The sequence below is a fragment of the Copadichromis virginalis genome, linkage group LG6, assembly GCF_057382275.1.
Source record: "Copadichromis virginalis isolate Kocher_CV1m ecotype Utaka linkage group LG6, C_Virginalis_male_GT1.1, whole genome shotgun sequence".
Lineage (NCBI taxonomy): Eukaryota > Metazoa > Chordata > Actinopteri > Cichliformes > Cichlidae > Copadichromis > Copadichromis virginalis.
In genome coordinates this window covers 24,346,201-24,364,945 of record NC_140623.1, presented here as the reverse complement: position 1 = coordinate 24,364,945, position 18,745 = coordinate 24,346,201, and the positions used below count along the sequence as shown (strand labels likewise).

Sequence of the window (18,745 nt, the reverse complement as noted above, 5' to 3'; positions counted from 1 at the left end):
AAATTATAATCAGTCACTGCAGTACGACGATACACCGAGGAGAGTGGAAGAATTTCACCTCTCCTCTGGGTTACTGTCTGAGCTTACTTCAGATTTTCTTTCAATTATCATCCATGTAATTCTTGTTCAGGGCTCTGTGAGGCAGCTGTTGTATAGAACTTGGGCCACAGTCCAAAGACATGCAGTTAGTGGGGTAAGGTTAACTGATGATTCCCCCTGCAACAGACTGGTGAGCAGTCCAGGGTGTATCCCACCTCTCACCCTGTGGCAGATCCGATCAAAAGGGCAACCGTTTAGTCACCACAATCTGCAGTTGCTCACAGCTGAGTCTGTCCACAGTTGGATGCTTTTTCTGTTGAGTCGATTTAATGCAAGTTTGCTCGGCTATCGTCAGGATGGTGGTGCATGAGATAAGCCCTCTTGTTGGATCCTCAGAATATTTAACATTTTTCAACTATATACAAATATAGACAAATTGTTCAAATAAGTCACTAGGCAACACATTTCTCTATTAATACTCGTGTATTTTTGTTTGGATTTTTTTTTTTTTTTTACAAAATTGCAATTTACAGGAAAAAGAAGCTGTGCTGACTGCAGAGCAAAAGCATTTCTGTACTGTAGTTGTAGAAAAAGAAACAGTCCTCCAGCCAAAGTCGCATTATCAGAAAGAGTGAACGACACTCCTGATGAGACACGTTCCTACAGAGATGTACAGACATGATGGTGGTGGAGCGAGAAGACTACGCACATCATTTGTTCAGTATGGCGAGATTTGGAGTTAAAAAAAACAAAACCAGGTGCGACGCTCCTCAGTCTGTATTCAAGTGTTTAAAGGGACCAGTTTTACTACTTTGGATAGATACAAGTTCAGAGAACATCATCAGTCCAGTCCAGGGCAGCTAGTTTTCTTCCTCGGGTCATTTCTTAGCCTTGCCTTTGCCCTTGCCTTTGCCCTTTCCAGAATCCTCCTTCTTCTCCTTGTTTGACTCCTTGGTGGGTTTGGCCTTCTTGTGCTGCAGGGAAGAACAGGAATGCATGTGTGAGAAATATACAGAAAGGTGAACTTAACACTTATAATGATCCCAGAGCTTGAATGCACTCACCTTAATCATAGCGTCTGCTTTGAGCCCCTCTCCTTCGTCTTCAGACTCCGGATCTTCCTGGCTTATTTCCTCCCCTCCCTCAAAGTCTCCTCCCCCACCACGGCGGCCTTTCTTCACCACTTGCAGGGAGTATGGTGTTAGGTGGACCTCTTTATTGTATGTCCGTGTAAAGGCGGCCTTTACCTGGAAGGTGACAACGACAGGTGTCAAAAGTCGCTGGTTGTTGGGACGTAAAGACATCCAGTTCTGTTCTCATGAGTCGCAGAGATTGACGAAGCAATTTGAGATCATTCACGTCATAACTTTGGTTTTAAAGGTACTTTTTGTTATTCCCTTCTGTAGATTTTTAACATTTTCACCACCACCAGGGGGCCTCAGTAGTAGCGGTCATTATCAGTAGGAAAACTTTTAAATGTTGCCACCTCCTCACCTTGGAGTCCAGTTTGGAGTAGGGGTCGGGCTGTCCTCCCCAGACGCTGATCTCCATGATGCTGTCCACGTCCTCCTTGATGAGCTGATAGTCGTCCAGCAGCTGCACGGCTTCGGCAGCGCCCTCTGCTCCGTGCTTCTGGAGTGGATTTAGAATCGCCTGTCGCAGGTAGTGCAGGTAATCCAGGTTGACCGCCTGTTTGCTGCTCAGTGTCCTGAAAAGAGCCAAGCAGATAAAATAATTCAGTGTTGCAGCAGCAGTTTGAGCTCAGCGATGTGTTAAAAGCATCATTTTAAGACGATAAAGAAGAAACACTGACTTTAAACCCATGTGCGAGGACAGCTCCTGCACGATGCGTGAGTGTTTATTGGTCGAGGAGTTCTTGCCGAGCCAGCTGGGGAAGATCGGGAATTGATTCATGTAGCCTCTCATGAGCTCGCCTGGTAACACACTGGCATAAATGGCCTGCAAATATGCACACAGACACACACAAACACAAGAAGAAGTATGATCAGGGGCTTTCATCAGAGAAGCACCTGTGTATGCATCCCTCAGGGAGCCTTTCATCAACGTTCAAGGCTCACTGAGCGGCTTTCTGTCCTGTTTTTCACGCTCTCATGATAAGCTAGCTGCTGCTTTCACTATGATTAAAAGAAAATCTAGCAATGCTTTTTTGTGTGTGTGTGTGTGTGTGTGTGTGTGTGTGTTTGTTTGTTTGTTTTACCTGGGTGGGTAGCAGTGACCAGTTTTGTCCTGAGCGGATCCGTCTATCCACCAGATCGCCATCACAGATGGAGTCAGCCGTCTTACTGAGCAACACCAGGTGGGACTTCAGGTTGCCACTGCCAAAAAAAACAAAGCAAACGAGCAAATTTAAAATAAAAGTTTGACATCTTGGTCAATTTTACGCATGGGATGAAGCAGGTGGCCTCTCTCACCCTGCAGCAGCTGGGCGCACGTGCAGGTAGTTCTCCTGGACGAACAGCGGCGCCAGCGAGTAGTCGTGGAAAAAGAGGTCCGACTTGTCGATGAGGCTCATGCGGGCCGTCTCCTCCCCCGAGGCAAACACCTTCCTGCAGACGTCAAACGGCCCGAGCTTCATGTCCTTGCGTGCGCTGGCTGCGTCGGACTTGCACTGGTCGTACGTCATCACCTTGTCCTTGGCTGACCACATGCTGAGATTGTGGATCACCTGGAGAGGAAAACAGCCACAGTGGTAAGGAGGTAACCACAGGACACAACCATCTCAGGCTCGTTATGAGTTGACGCTTTGATTTCTTTACCTGTCGGACATCCTGATTGGAGGCTAAAATGATTTCGTTAAGAGCTGGGGGCGGGATCCTGATTCCCTCCTTGAAAGCAATGGACATCATGGCTCCCTGAGAAATGAAGAAGTAAGCGCGACTGTCATAGATGCTGTTTGCTGTGGTTTCTCTGGGTGACTGAAACTCTAGTGTTCATCACTCTGTCACTTAGCACAAACCCAACTCCAAAAGCAGCTGGGACACTGGATTACATATAGATAAAAGGAGGAGGAAACGATTTTAAAACCTCACTAATAAAATCCACAATAAAAGAAAACACAATTAAACACAGAAAACATCTCAAATGTTTAAACTAAGCTTATTTTGAATTTGATGGCAGTAACAAAAGGCTCAAAAGTAAGTGGTACTAAAAAGAAACATCTGGAGGAACATTTAGCAACTAATTGGATTAACAGGCAAAAGGACAGTGACATGACAGAGTATTAAAAATAAATCTTACAGAGAAAAAGGTTCTCAGAAGTAAAGACAGGCAGAGGCTCACCAATCTGCAGAAAACTGCAGAACAATTTCAGAATAATGTTCCTCGATGCAAAATTGTAAAGAGTTTGCGAATATTATCATCTACAGTTAATCTCCTCAAAAGATTCTGACAATCTGGAGAAACCTCTGTGCACGAGGACAATGCCGAAAATCTTCAGGCCCTCGCATTAAAAAAACACACAAGTTTGTCATGCAAAGCTCTGATTAGTGTTTGCACATCTGGAAAGGCACCATCTATACTGAAAGCTATATACAGGACAGATGTGTGAGTACCTTGATTTGTTCCACTCGCGGTCTCTGGAAGCGGAGATCGAAGCAGTAGTTGGCCAAAGATCTAATCTTCTGGTGGTTCCGATCGTTGCACATGCAGATGATGGGGATCTTTGAATTTTTAATAAGGCCGATCATTTCCTACAGGAGCAGAAACACATCAATATCGAAGAAACAACAGAAATAAACCAATAAGCATGCGATCTAAAGGTCAGCTGGAGAGGTCTGAGGATCAGACTGAACTATTTTCTGTTGCAGTTGCTCAGTCGACCATCAACCAGCGCTGAAACCTGTGAGTGCTTATTTTCCACATTTCCCTAATCTAAAACTTTTAACTTATAAAAGTTAAGATCTCTACAGTCTGTAAAAAAAAATGCCGTCATTTACCTGAATTCCTCCGCGGTCCTCGTTACCAGCCATGCCGTCGACCTCGTCCATGATCAGCACGTGTTTACTGCTCACTGTCTGTGACGTGCCTGCAAAACGCCAAGAAACAAGAAGAAGGTTTAAGTGTCACTGATTAATCGTTTGTATGTTATGTTAATTTATTAAAAAGTTTGTCCAGCATGCACTTCATAAATATTGTAAAAGCACAGCCAGAGTTGCTGTTTAAGAAAAAGTGGAATAAATGAGCTCTTATCTACTTTAATGGAGAAGTCACTGCTGTACGAGAACAACAACCACATCTGTTTACCTTTGCTGTTTTAATAACAGCCTGTGCACAGACTGCGTGTCATTTTTAATCACTTGTATAAAAGGCAGCTGAAAGCTGGAGTGACCTTTGTAGAAGTTCTCTATGCTGGTGTTGTTCAGCGACTCGGCGACGACCTCCTTCAGGCTGTTTTTGCTGCGAGTGCAGCTGGCATTCATCTCCACATAACTGAAGCCCAGCTCCTGCAGGACGACACAGACGCAGTGAACGCGAGGCTGAGATTAGAGCGGCGTGCTCAATACGCACACAGACTGCTCACAATAAATCTGTGTGTGTTTTCACGCTGACCTCGCAGACCAGGGCAGCCGTGGTGGTCTTTCCCACCCCTGGCGGGCCGGAGAGCAGAGCGGCTTTGAATCCTGAGCCATCGTCTTTCCCTCCAAACTTACCAAACCGAGCCGCTGCATAGAAGAAAGCAGAAAAGAACACACGCAGACTTCAGCACAGACGGGTTTAAAAAGCTGAAATCGACCAAAAACAAATCACGTTCAGTCTTCTGCTACCTGCTGGTTTGCCGCTGCCGTGGTTTTTGTACCAGTTCTGCAGCCAGCGCAGCAGCTTGTTTGCACAGCTCTGGTCCCCCTGCTGGCCAATCACAGCCTTCAGAGAGCGTGGACGGTACTTGTCCACCCACAGCAGGCTGCCACCCTCTTCTGTGGGTGATGGAGATGATTGTTCTGGGACAGAAGAAGAAGAAGAGGTAGCAGAGGAAAGGCCCAGCTCCCTTCGCGCAGTTTGACCCGAGCCTCTCCCGGGTGGAGTCCCACCGTCTCTGGTCTTGGTACCGCGGCCTTGTGCCTGTCCCGTCTTTGAAGGGCTCGGGGTGTGAGGTGATCTGGAATTACCCTTAGAGGGAGAGATCTTCTGGGCCTTCGGGGTGCTCTTTGAAGCCTGGCTTGGAGGCGTCTTGGTCTTTGTGGTTTTGCTCTATGTGACAAAAGCAGAGGGTATAGAAACCCAGCGGAAATGGGTAAAATTCATCTTTTAATGTAAAGCGTTTATTCCGGGAGCAGAAATGAGCAGCTGTGACACAAGATAAGTTTATATATATATATATATATATATATATATATATATATATATATATATATATATATATATATATATACACTTTTTTAGTTTAACTGATGTACAGAAGATTAAATCATACATTACAGGATAATTTCAATACTGACCTCAGCTTCCGCAGCGATCTCATACTTGGACTTCTTTCCTGGTTTGGTTCCGATCAGCTCCAACAGACCGTCTTCGTCGAGGATCTGGGTGCCGAAGCTCTCCGCCTGAGAAACGCAAGAAACAAAACTATGGAGCAAAATGTTTCACGTGTGTGTGGGAAAAATAGAGGATAATAAAGAAAAAAGGAGCAATTTTTATTATCATTTTCTGCCATTTTTTCGTATCTGGAGCTCAAACTGTTTATCCTTAAAGTCTATCTTAATTTATTGAATTTCCTTATTTTCTATCATGTGTATTGATAAAGTACTCATAACTCACATGATCGGTGCTGGAACAGCTAATCCCTGTGAGATAAAAGCTCGGGCTTCAGACAGTTTTTTCTATTGATGTCAAATCCTTTAATATGGTGATGCATTCATGTTCAAAGAGATAATCACCTTCTCCAGCTTCGATGCACCGCTGTCTCGGCCCTGAATCAGGTAGGTGGTCTTCTTGCTGACGTTGCCCGTCACCTTGCCTCCGTAGCGCTCGATGAGAGATTTGGCGTCTTCTCTCTCCATGGACTCGAGGACGCCGGTCAGGACAAACACGCAGCCCTCCAAACAGTTTTCTGCTCCCTGGAAAACACAAACCACGCAGGCAGTAAAGCAAAGGCAGCGCAAGCTTGCTGGCCAGCTGAACGATGGCGTCTACAGCGAGCACAGGTTACCTTCGGGATTTCCTTTGAGCCCAGAGCTCGTGGTCCATCTCTGTTCAGGAAGTTCCTGTAAGCTGAAGAGTTGGCCTTCTTCTTCTCTTGGTCGTCAGGGCTTGTGCTCGTGCTCTGAGACAGAGGCAAATAATCTGGGTTTTAAATTGTTTGAAGTGGATATTTTTATCTATATGCTCAGGTTTTTTCTTCCTCTGATCTGATAGGTCGTCTGTGTGGCTCACCTCCGGTTTCTTGGGAGAAGTCTTAAGTGCGGTGGGCGTGGTTCCAGTTTTGGGGGTGAACGTCTTCTCTGAGATAGATGAAGCGTGGGGCTCCTTTTTGGGAGAAATTTTCATCTTAGTAGGGGTTTTGCTCTTTACCCCTTCGTTCTTGTCATCATCCTTTTTCTTCATCATGGCCAGTTTGGAGCTGGCTTTTACAGGAGCTGTGGTCTTTTTGGGAGACGGACTAACAACATCTTCAGACACGCTGGTCTTCGAGCTGCTCCCAGGGGCGGCAGCGTCTGTGGCTTTCTTTTTGGGGCTCGTGGTCAAGACTTGTTTTTCATCAGAGCCTTTGCGAGCCTGGATGGTTGGGAAGACAAAAGAAACAAGACTTGAAATAAACTTGAGAATTTAATTGCACAAACCTTTTTAACGCTTGCAGCCTTTACCTTCTTCGCTTTTGGCTCTTCATCCAGCATGGCCAGCGTTCTGGCAAACTCCTCATCCTCGTGGACCTGTTTCTCCAGCTGAGAGTGAAGCAGCAAAAACATGAGAACAGCAGAAGAGCTGTAATGAACTACGGGTCAAAGCCATCTGTCATTTACTGAGCAGCTCTAATTCAAAGTCAAATAAACCAGCAGTGGCTGATCAGCCTACCTCCATGTCCTCTTCCATCTGCAGCTGCCTGGCGATTTCCTCATCGCTTATCAGGTCGTCTGTGAGAGTCGGCTGAGGAGTTTTTACAAAGGATCGTTACTGAGTCATGAGAGGATGAGTAAAAAAAAACAAGGAAACACACACAGAAGTAATGCCTCAGTACTCACAGCCTTTCGTTTGGTGCTGGCTACCAGCTTCTTGTCCGAGCGCTGAACACTCGCGCTGCCAAAGTAATCGAGTACTGATGTGGGGGTTTGTTTGGACTGAGGGGGCGGAGCTGACTTTGGGGTGGAAGGCACAGGAGGAGATTTTGGTGTGGTTTTTCCCTGGGTGGAGGATGGCTTGACGGGAGACTTCCCCGACTGTTTGGCGTCCGCTTTTGTCGTTTTTGCGGCGCCGTTCTGTTTGGATTTGGAAGTTTTCTTCAAGGACTGGAAGTTGTCGCTGTCTGAGTCTACAAGCAGAAAAGAGAGGCCTCCTATCACGCGTTTATAAAAAAAGGACATTTTCCCTTTAACGCTGGGGTAAGAGCACATCTGAAGCATCACCTGTTTCAGAGACGTACTGCACGGGATCTTTTTTGTTCGTCTTCGCTTTCTCTTTGGGGGATTTCGACTTCCTCACTGGCTCCTCCTCATCTGAGTCTGAGCACAAACACAACGCATCACTAGAACCCTGCACAGAAACGGGCTGCAAGGCTCCAAGAAACTCAAAGTGGAAGGGATCATGAAGAAGATTAGGTGAGGAAGAATGAGCTGTGATTGGTCAGGAGCACATGTGAGACTGTTGAAAACTACAACATTTTGACCCTGCTAGTTCTTCTAGTTCTGAGGGGGTAAAAATTCAACTTTTATAGGGGGCTAATAATTCTGTCCTCATCTAAATCTACAATCTATTTCCATTCATCTTTGGATGAAAATATGAGGCTAAATCTTTTGTAAACTTTAGAAAATGTGTGTTATCTTTTTTTTTTTTTTTTAAAATCCAGATGCACAGTAGAGCCTGAGGATGCTGCAGGTCGCTGAGTCCCCGCATACATCTCATCAAACAGCAATAAACTACATTTTAAAGGAATGTATTTTAACAAATCCTTTAAAAACCTTAAGAAAAATAACAATGCTGTTACACCGAGACATCACTGTGGAGGAAATGCCTACCCGAGGCTATGACTGCGTGCTTCTTTCGTTTTTTCTCCCCATCCTTGCGTTGCTCCTCAGTTTTTTTGCTTTTGACCTACAGAACACGAAACCACAATAAAGCCGGATAAACAGGATGAAGAGGAACAGAGAAAGGAGACAAGGAGAGGGGGCAGCTCCTCACCTTGTTGGCCTCTTTCTTCTTCTTTTTCACCTCCTCGTCCGTTGACGAGGAATTCTTCTTCTTCTTCTCCTGTTTGTCATTTCCGTTCGGGGCAGGTTTCTGCACCGCAGGCTTAGCCGACGTCGGTGCAAAGAACCGCCTGATGTCCTGCACACACAGAAGAGTACAAACTGTAAGAATTACAGAATTACGTAAAAGGAAAAAAACAGGGAAAAAAATCACTTTTATCAAAACTATACATCCTGACTCATAAAGTGCCTGGGAGTAGGAGCTACGAATGCAAAACTATTTCATTCTTTGACATCTCAGTGAGACTTTGTATCCTTCCATCCTACCCCATCCACATCTTTGCAGCTCAAGCACATGATCTCATTTTGCAAATTAGAAAAGATGAATTTCACAGTCAAAGGCAGCTATATTCATTTTTTCCCCAAAAAGTGGAAATCTTTTATTATTTTAATTATTTACCAATCTTGTCTGTAGACTAGCTCACTTATTTTATACCTATTTGTAGTTATTTTGGTTCCCCAATAACTTATTTTACTTAAATCCATTTTATTATGCTTACTCAGATACATAAATTAATACCGACTGGCCCTCCTTGATAATATATTCATACCCACTAGTTCCTCCCTATATTTTCCCTAATTGAATGAAGCCATCCTCTTCACTCTGCTGCTCCCATTAGTGGACATAACCACCATCTGTCACACCAACCCTCTGCATGTCCTCACTACATCTATGAATGTTCCCTCATCCTGTCACTCCCAGTGAAAATCTTAGCATAAGGACATTTCCTTATGCTAGGTTTTATGAGTTTACACCACGAGTCAACTTTTGATTTTACATCAGTTAATTTTGCTTTTTTTTAAAAAAAAAACAAACAAACAAACAAAACGATTTTATCTTTAGTTTTATTTAAGTGAATTAAAATCACCTTATTGGCACCCAAACAAAAACAAACGTATTCAAAGTCAGCTCAGTCTTTTCACTCATGCCACAGATGTTGCTGCTTCACTGTAGCCTGCAGTGCAGCTGTGAGGAAGCATCTGCACCTGTGTGTGTCCTTCTACACCCACTGCTTCTTGGTTTTCCTTTAAACTGTCACCCCTCTGCATGTTAGTCAGTGTGCTTCCACAGCAGACCGCACAGCTACACAAACTACAAACTGTACGCTCTTACACTTCACAGATTTCACCTTCTTCACCTGCTGCTCAAAGCTTCACCTGAACCAAAGGATTGAAGTTTATCCTCTTTAGCAGGAGCTAACTGCGCACTGCGCTTCATCATCATCATCATCATCAGTAGCAGCAGCAAGGTTTAACCACACAACAGCATCATTTCCTCCATATTTACCCGCTGTGTTTATGCACACAGGCTCCAGGTTTGAGTGAGAAAGCAGCTGAAATATGTCACGTACCATTATGAACGCGCTTTCTCGCTGTGTTGGTCTGTTATCAAAAAAAAGTAAGAAAAAGCTTCAACTGCTTGGCGCGAAGCAAGAGTCCGCGGTCGCCTGGAAATGACGCTCCGGCAGCTGGTTGGCGTGCGTCACCGCGTCACCACGAGTACGTTTTTTTATTCGACTAAAGAAAACCTAAATGTTTACAGATATGTCAAGATAAATAAATAAAAAAAAGTTTAAAACAATAAATAACAAAAATTATTTTTTTGTTGTGGTATAAATTAGCAGATTTTTTTTTTTGCATTCATTTCTTATTGTGAAGAATTTCCGGTAAAATCTGCGCGCTTTTACCACTGAAAGCAATGAGCTGTATCACTGATTTGATAATGCTCGACTTTCATATCCATAATTGTAGAATTGAAAGTAAAATAAATAAATATATGAACTAAAATTAAACTCAAAAAATGACCACAATACATATGGTTTGAGCAATCAATACAAAATAAAAATAAACTGTAGTGTCTGCACTGTTTGAATATTGTTTAAAACTTGAATAACCTACAGATTCTAACTAAAAATGCAAATACAAATAAAAACAAAACTATTCTCCCGGAGGAAAACACCACTCAAACTACTTCCTTTCATTTTTCCCCCCCAGCAAATCCACTTTCTTGCTTCCGCGTTATTGTTTGTTCTTTAAAAAATAATAGTATGAAGAAGAGAAGCGACCTGGATGTATTTAATCCGAGTTGTATAGCCCAAATAATTTATAGATACTGTGAGGAATGAAGGTTTAATCTTTTTTTTCTGCTCCTCTTGCATTTAAACGTGAGACTTTCACACAAACCACACATGGTGAGTTTATGAAAACCTTCAGGTTAGGTTGCATTTGAGTTCCTCTGGTTTTAGAACAGGTTGTCTGTTTGACTCCTGGTCCTCCTGAAGATGTTCCTGAGGTCAGACAAACGCCTCACACATCAAACCACCTCAGTCTGTGTGAGACTGAAGTATCAGCGCTGTGAGGAGTCTGAAATGCTGTGCTAAGAACAAAAAGTAAAAATCTAGGTAACAAATGTGACATTTGTTTTAGGCAAGTCTTAGGGTTAAATCTTTTGCTTTTAGTAGTCTGTGTTCGATTACATGTTCAAAATTAAAACTTGCCATTCTGGCAACAAACCAGTGGATGTGCTGGAAACTGTCTGTGAATCACTTTGGTCCTCAAGAAATCTCAGTATTTTCACAAGCTCCTCAGTGAATCTGATCCATCAGTTTTATTGTTATTATAATGAACTACAAGGAAAAACTGACCATGAGCTTAGCAGAAATTTAACAAAAACAGTATACTTGTATAAGTAAAAGAAAATCAGTTTTGGGGGCACAGTGTTGTAGTGTTTAACACCGTCGCTGAGCATGATCCCAGCATTCTGTCCACGATGTACTTTGCATCTCATCCTGTGACAGCAGGGATCCAGCCCATTCACAGCCCTTAAGTTCATCGGTGATTACAATGTCTTTAGTTTTAGTATTCAAAACCTGGCCGGTGAAACAACCTCTAACAAGCACTGTTTGATTATTAATATTCATCCTGAATTTCTTAAATCTTTCCTCTGAAACAGAACAACTCAAACTAACAGTGAAGCTAAACTAAAACAAGGAAATCCACTGAACAAAGTGAAAATAAAAATCTTCAAATCTTAAACTTCTGATGATGGGTAGAACTACCCCAGTGACTCTTTCGTGTGCAATTTATAACAATATCAAGATTTTGCTGAACTATTCTCAAAAACCAATAAGAAAGGGAGGCAGAGACTGGATTAACTGGAAAACACATTAGTTTATTGGTCTTATTAGCTTGTCATTAGCACTGTGCTGTGCAGGAACTTCCTGATGTCCTTCTTTCCAACTGTGGTGGTCTGCTGGATCAGGGCTGCTGGAAACAAACAGAGGAGCCGAGTGTGAGGACAGAGATCAACTGAGTGGGAGGATTAATGAAGAGTTTACTTCAAAAATAATGGGCAGCTTTAGGAGCACAGATGCACGCTGTGGTGCACATTCATGCAAACAGTGACGCCAAAAGCATCCACACAAACACCACATGGGGCTGGAAAACAGTTCGTATCAGTTACAGCTTTTATGAAACTGGTAATGATCTGAAACTGCCGATAAAATGTTAAAAGCCCAGTCAGATTTTTGGAGATTGATTCACACATGAAGGCGACTTCATGTAAGGAGTATTTATTAATGGAAAATAATTTAACTACATCCATGAGCCCCAACAAATAAGTTTAAATAAAGTGGAGCAGCAGCGCATTGTGTAAAAAGATCTGAAAGAATGAAACCATTAAAAGGAAGAAAAACCAGCAGAGCATGCAGGACAGGAGGATGGTGATGTCTAACCTCCGAGAGTGTAGGTGTAACTTTTACTGTTCCGGTTCCAAGACTGTTCCCTTCTCAGACACGTAAATGCCGTCCAAGAACTTCCTGATATCCTTATTTTTGACAGTTGTGGCCTGCTGGATCAGAGCAGCTGCAACAGAGAAGTTGGGGTGATAAGTAGCACATCACAACAGGATTACACAAGATTCAGGAAGGACTGTGTGACACACTGTTTGCTGTCTTTTTGGCTCCAAGTTCAAATTTCATCTCCAACGTGTTTACTAAGAATCTGGATACAAGTCCAGAAAAACCTGATATGTCCCTGAGGCAGCGGTCTCATACCGACCCTCCTTTTTATACATGCAGGTCGAGCTGTTTGGATTGTAGCATGTGAATCAAAAGGTAGTTAAAAAGGTCTAAAAGCATCTCACACTCGCATCTCACAGCTCCATCAGGGATTTACAGGAAAATCCACCTGCAGGAGCATTTTGACTTTAAACTCATTTTCAGAAATTATATACAGTCTTGAGTGGATTATGGTCAGGTGACAGTTTTTGGCCTTTGTTTGACATCAATATGATATTTATACTCACTGCTGTATAACAAAGCTTTGCCTTCAAAAGCTGAGCCAAAAAAAAAAACAACTAATATGGACAAAAACTAAAAATACAGATTCTGGAGAACAACTATAGACTAGCCAAAAAAAAAAAAAAAAAAAAAAAATCTCAACTGAGGTGGAGCGATGGGGTTTTTGTTCATCAAAGTAGACGTGCAAACACAAGACCGTGCTCAGTCCTTAATGTAGAAGAGTGAAGGCGAAAAATCAACTCAAGGAGAAACTCAAACTTACAATAGTCTAGAAACACTGGTGAGATCAGACGCTGTTCTTCTCTGATTTGAGTTTATCCTCTTTCCATAATTTCATTTGAGAACCTGAACTTAATGTCTGTCAGATAATCGATAAAACCCTCACTGCACCCCAGTAAGGAGAACAGTAGGACTTTAGGTGGAGGGAAACTTGATCAGAAGTCAAGTGTGATAAACTGGATTAGCAGCTGCACTGATGTCCAACTGCATGTAGTGTGTACAGATGATGTGCAACAACTGTCCACAGAGTCCAGTTTTCCAACCATAAGGTCGGTGACAAACATCCGCTGATGTTTTATTCACTCTTATCTACACCGAGCATCAAGGTGACACTGAATCAGTTTCAGGACGGCTGCGACTGAAATAATGAAAAACTTCTCATCTGCTGGTGGAGCTTGACATAATCATATCATTTCATCCTATGGTGTAGAAAACCTAAAGAGGAAACAGCAGGCAGACGTACCAGAGTTGGACACCAGCTCAATGTCGTTACCCTCCAGGACCAGCTCGTCCTTCTGTGCGGCTGAGACTGAACACAGCACACCTGAAAGAGAACAAGGACAAAAGTTTAGTCTTATTATACAAAATTAGAAATGTTTAAAAAAAAGAAAAAACCTCCACTACATTTTCAGAAATATTTGTCTGTGTTTTGTTTTTTCTGTACTACTTGAACACTAAAGTGGCCCTCCAATGAGATGACAGTTCCACCAAATAATAAATATCCAGCTTCAGACATTACATCACCAAAATGAGGCAAGCTCAGGATCTTTAGATCTGCTGAGAGAAAAGTCGATATGCTTAACTGACCATGTTTGAACTCTGAGTGCAACTCCAGACTTCATCACAAATTAAAGAATCTGCTTCAATGACTCCACAAAGTCTGCACGTGCCTCACTCTCTGCCAATTCTAAATCCCTCCTCAGAGACTCACTACACCAATTAATCTGTATGTGCCTGGCGGGACTGTCGATCGAGGACGCTGAAGATATCTATCTATTCGGAACCGTGATAACAGGGTTCATGCTGATCGGAGTTGGCTTAGCCCTGGTTTATCGGAGAAATAAGAGAGCGGAACCGGCTGTTCAAACCCCCCCAAGGCTGCCCGCTGGAATCGCAATGGAACGAGGCGCGACCTCTCACAACGAACGTAATATGGTCAACACCTTTGAGACGCTTACAGCTGCTGTGAAGGCTCAAAACAACACCATTGAGCGTATGAGGGGAAACATCAGAGAGAGGCCTGCTCAAAATGAGACCCTTGAGCGACAGTTGGAAGACATCGCGGAACGGATCACTGCAGTTGTGAGGTCTCAGAATCAAAAGAATGACAACACCATGGAACAGAAGTTTGATACCATCATGGGGAGGCTCGCAACTCTCCAACGGGAGATTGAGAGGCCAGTGTCAGAGTGTTAAAGAGCAGCCTGAAAATTCTCCTGGGCTGCTCGCATGGAAATTAACAAAACCAACATGAACATTGCGGATCCCCATCACGGCGCCAGCTGCAGGCCCAAGGCTGGAGCCGAACAATCACTCCCTGATAACGACTGTGTTACGGCTATTCTTCCCATCCCATGCAAGGACACCTGGATTGGCTGGAGGACTGTTTACTTAGCCTGATAGTTCAGCTGAGACAGTGTCCTTCGGCCTATGGACACGCACACACATACACTTACACTGATAGGCACTCACTCATCCCCCTTCCCTTTCCAACGCCTTCGATTCTTGTTTCCTGCGAGGGAACACGGCGGGTCTGTGTGCCGCGCTGGAATGGTAGCGCTGTGCAGGGCGGCTGCTGTGTTCACTTCGGATTACTCCTCACCCCCCACCCACCCCTGTGGCTTGTCATGTCTTCACAATGTTGTGCTGTGGACATGTATGTGCTTTTTGTGCAGAGGAGTTTTTTTTTTTGTTTCCTGTTCTCATGCTGTCCTACCATGGAAGCATAGCTTGAGTAGGGGTCTCTTTTTTTCCTCTTGTACTTTCCCCATTGTAGTGTACATTTCAATGTTTTTTCTCTGATTCTACCAATCTCCGACCTGTATCCCCATGTAATGTTTGTGCTATATGTGTAAGGTCGGGGGGGGGGGGGGGTCCCATTTCACTGCAGGGCAACCTGCATGTGACGAATAAAGCTTTGATTGATTGACAAAATAATTTCCTAATCCATAAATTTAACGAGCCCTGGTTTTCAAATCAGCCGTTAGCAGTTTTTGCCCAACCAGCAGCTCGTTCAGCTTCACAAGTGTGTGAATTTCATGATTTTAGTATGATGCCTCTTGGGCTTTGAACTGATGAAACAAAAGATCAGAAAAACAAGTCTTTAATGATCTTTAAAGATAATTTGACATTTTGAAGACTAAAATGATAAATTCACTGTGGTCCCTTCCATCTGGCTATTTTAACTTTTAATGTGTCACAAGTATTTGTGTCTAATCAACCACAAACCCAATATGAAGTTATACATAACTTCCAACTTCTCCTGACAAAGTCATTTACGCCACACCTCAGAAACTTTGAATATTTCTGGACTTCACACGTGCCATTCTCATAAACATTTCCATGATGTGACGCAGACTCACCACCCCTCATTCGGACACGGCGAATGTATTTCTCTCCCAAGAAGTTCCTGATCTCGACCAGGGTGCCGCTCTCCTGGATGACCACGTTGATGGGGAAATGGGCGTACACGGAACGCATTTTGTACCGGAAACCCTGCAGTGGCACAAAAGCATGAGAGGCAAACAGAATTGATGCTGGAACAATAGGCAGGGTCAGCCAGAAGCATGCACAGGGTTTATAACTGGACCGACTGAAACAAGCATATCTGAGCTCTCACCAAAGTGACTCCCTTGATCATGTTCTGGACGTGGCTGCAGATGGTGCGGACTGTGGCCAACTCCTTCCTGTTTCCCCACCATTTATCCACACGAAGCTGAGAAAAAAAAAAAAAAAAAAAAAAAAAGCACAGCAGCTCAAATCACTTGCATGAAACAGGTGTTGAAGCAATCAGCCCACATGTGAGCGAAATACTGGCCTTGCAGACCGCCATTGGAAAATGCAACCACATTTACCTTTTGCAGTAGCTGCTGTTTACCTGTTGCGATACACTAACTACACCCCGGCTAACAGCCTCAAATCTGACAGGAACACATGTCAGAACACCAAAAACCAACTCTGTCGTCCAAATGCATTAATGTCAGTATACACTTACTATACAGCAAGTGCAAACCACACAGACTATTGGACACATTCTAGAGGTTTTAAACGAGGGGCAGCACGGAGGTGTGGTGCTTAGCCCAGTAAGAAGGTCCTGGGTTTAAATCCACTGGTTGGCCAGGGTCTTTCAGTGTGGAGTTTGTATGTTCTCCCCTTGTTTTGTTCTTTCAGAGTATCCTGGTTTCCTCCCACACTTCCAATATATGCCATTCATCCGCTTCTCCTTTTCAGGGTCACAGGGGGCGCTGGAGCGTATCCCAGCTGTCACAGGGCGAGAGGAAGGGTACACCCTGGACAGGTCGCCAGTCTGTCGCAGGGCTAACACAAAGAGACAGACAACCATTCGCGCTCACATTCACTCCCGCATTCACAACTATGGGCGACTTAGATTGATCAATTAACCTAACCCCACTAATTGCATGTCTTTGGACTGTGGGAGGAAGCTGGAGTACCCGGAGGGAACCCACGCAAACACGGGGAGAACATGCAAACTCCACACAGAAAGACCCCGGCCTGATGGTGGAATGAACTCAGGACCTTCTTGCTGTGCGGCAACAGTGCTGCTGTCAAATATATGCATGATACATTAATAACAAAGTGTGCCATAGGCGTGAATGTGAGCATTAACAGCTGTCTGTCTCTCTGTGTTAGCTCTGCAATAGACTGAAAACCTGTTCATGCACCCTGCCTCTCGCCCTATCACAGCTGGGATTGGATCACGTGAAGAAAACAGTTGGATGGTTTCAAACGCTGATATCATCTCAGTCACAGCCAGTCAGATATTTCAATAGTTTCCCTCTAAAATTAAAGACTTTTTCTACAACTTGTTCTTAGCACTGTTGACACCAGCCGTGTATGTATTAAACCTTTTTTTCAACAGTCATATAAACAGCCCTGTACAAAAACTAATTCTGCAATCCACTTATGGCACTTTTAGGCAAAGCACATAACTGGCTTTTAGGATTACTCCCATTTTAAGACAATAAATTGACATTTTAAGCCCTTTATCTACAAACTTCGCACTGAGCAGAGTAGTTTGAAGACCCGACCAGTTCTTAAAGCACTTTTCTAAATGATGCAGTTGTTAATTTTACATATCCAACCTCAACCAAAACAACTCACTATTTAAATCTGAAAACTTATACACTCTAAAATCACACATCCTTAATACCAAACATGTGTGATGCCCTCCTGCCATCACATCCTGGGGCTGCTAACTTCACTTTAAGTAACTTAGCATTATTCTGGCTCTTTCATACCTTCTTCTGTTTCTTGCCCAGCAGGCTGAGCTCCAGGTTGATGTGGTTGAACTCCCTGGTGAGCTTGCCACGGGGGCCTTTGACAGTCACAGTTCGGCCCTTCAGCCTCACCTCGACTGCCGCACAACAAGCACAAATATAAAAAAAAGGTTAGAAGCTACTCTACAGACAGGACATAAATACATCTGTGTGGAAAACTGATTTTCCCCTTACCATTGTCGGGGAGGTCGACAGTTTGGCTGCTGAGAATGGTCTTCATTCTGTAAAGAGACAAAATAGGTGCTTTCAACTCTGAAAAGTTTGACTGGCTAAAGATTCAGGCTAAAGCGTGTATGCCTTTATATCTGTGATATTAACAGCTCCACAATGACTGTTTACTAAAGTTCGGACTGTGAGATACAGGCACACCACACTGGTGTCAGCAAGCTTTAGCTACAATGCTAACAGAAGTAAGCATTAGATAGCCGACCAGCTCCTTTCATGAGATACCGATACAGTAAAAACGTTAGAAATTGTTAAATAACACCTGGAGCCGCGCAAACGCCATGTTTAATATGAGCATTGTTGAATCCGCTGTGGGCCTCAGCGCTTACAGAGCGCCAGGCCTCAAGCATCAAACCTGATTAAAACTAACATCATATATCCCGACAGAGCTAAAGTAGGCTACAAATACAGATTATGGTGAGAAGTGTAACATATTCTCAGTGTGATGGCTCAAAATCGAGCGAAATATAGGTTTAAGAGACATAGATGTAGTTAGATGAAAGCAAGGCAACAATTTTTCGGTTATCCTCACCTCGCCGGTAGCAGAGGAAAGGAGGAAAGGACGACGTCACCACGCAATTGTACGTGCCACCAGCAGGCATTACCAGACGATCGAGGAGCGCATATTTTGGATGTAAATATTTGAACAGAGGTGTCGCAAACCACCAAAAAGATTCCAAAAGTTAAAGAGCAGCGTTTTCTGTTGTTATTTTTTACTGCAAGCTTTTCAAACATTTTATTTAGCTTTGCTGCATTCGAGTGGCATCGTACAGTCTACATTCAGCACTCCCAGAGACGCGTTCACTGTCACTTCACTGCAAAGGGATTTCAACATTATAACTGATGGGCGATTTCGCTTACTTAAGTATTGTATAATATTGAGTATTGTCTCTCAATTTGAATCTGATTCAATTTGTTAAATAGTATTTAAACATGTTTTCATGTAAGTCCCTTTCAAATTATCATC

At 43.5% G+C, this 18,745-nt stretch overlaps 2 protein-coding genes and 1 long non-coding RNA gene across 5 annotated transcripts; 1 reads left to right on the top strand and 2 right to left on the bottom strand.

Moving 5' to 3' along the window:
* Nucleotides 1-559: 559 nt before the first annotated feature.
* On the bottom strand, nt 560-9,917 carry rfc1 (replication factor C (activator 1) 1). The gene is made up of 23 exons (XM_085459375.1): nt 9,809-9,917; nt 8,389-8,535; nt 8,226-8,301; nt 7,617-7,712; nt 7,236-7,522; nt 7,069-7,140; nt 6,861-6,938; nt 6,430-6,771; nt 6,206-6,319; nt 5,934-6,113; nt 5,496-5,600; nt 4,824-5,247; nt 4,609-4,721; nt 4,388-4,502; nt 3,996-4,084; nt 3,612-3,749; nt 2,817-2,912; nt 2,472-2,725; nt 2,258-2,375; nt 1,853-1,998; nt 1,534-1,747; nt 1,104-1,286; nt 560-1,013 (listed from the first exon to the last, which is right to left on the bottom strand). Exons 1-23 carry the CDS (start codon nt 9,809-9,811, stop codon nt 918-920), a joined length of 3,486 nt encoding a protein of 1,161 aa, XP_085315501.1. The 5' UTR covers nt 9,812-9,917; the 3' UTR covers nt 560-917.
* LOC146707831 (uncharacterized) lies at nt 2,291-13,575 on the top strand. 2 transcript variants are annotated; one of them, XR_014920882.1, is made up of 3 exons: nt 2,291-2,356; nt 2,479-2,749; nt 13,467-13,575. It is a non-coding gene; the product is annotated as an uncharacterized LOC146707831 (long non-coding RNA). The 2 variants fall into 2 exon arrangements; XR_014920881.1 differs by lacking the exon at nt 13,467-13,575 and adding an exon at nt 3,756-3,997.
* rpl9 (ribosomal protein L9) lies at nt 11,608-17,813 on the bottom strand. Of its 2 annotated transcripts, none has more exons than XM_085459381.1 (7): nt 17,728-17,813; nt 17,515-17,630; nt 15,876-15,971; nt 15,619-15,751; nt 13,500-13,580; nt 12,191-12,320; nt 11,608-11,723 (listed from the first exon to the last, which is right to left on the bottom strand). In XM_085459381.1, exons 1-6 carry the CDS (start codon nt 17,771-17,773, stop codon nt 12,214-12,216), a joined length of 579 nt encoding a protein of 192 aa, XP_085315507.1. In that variant the 5' UTR covers nt 17,774-17,813; the 3' UTR covers nt 11,608-11,723; nt 12,191-12,213. The 2 variants fall into 2 exon arrangements, with proteins under 2 accessions (XP_085315507.1, XP_085315508.1); XM_085459382.1 differs by having other exon boundaries at nt 11,608-11,720.
* Nucleotides 17,814-18,745: the final 932 nt, after the last annotated feature.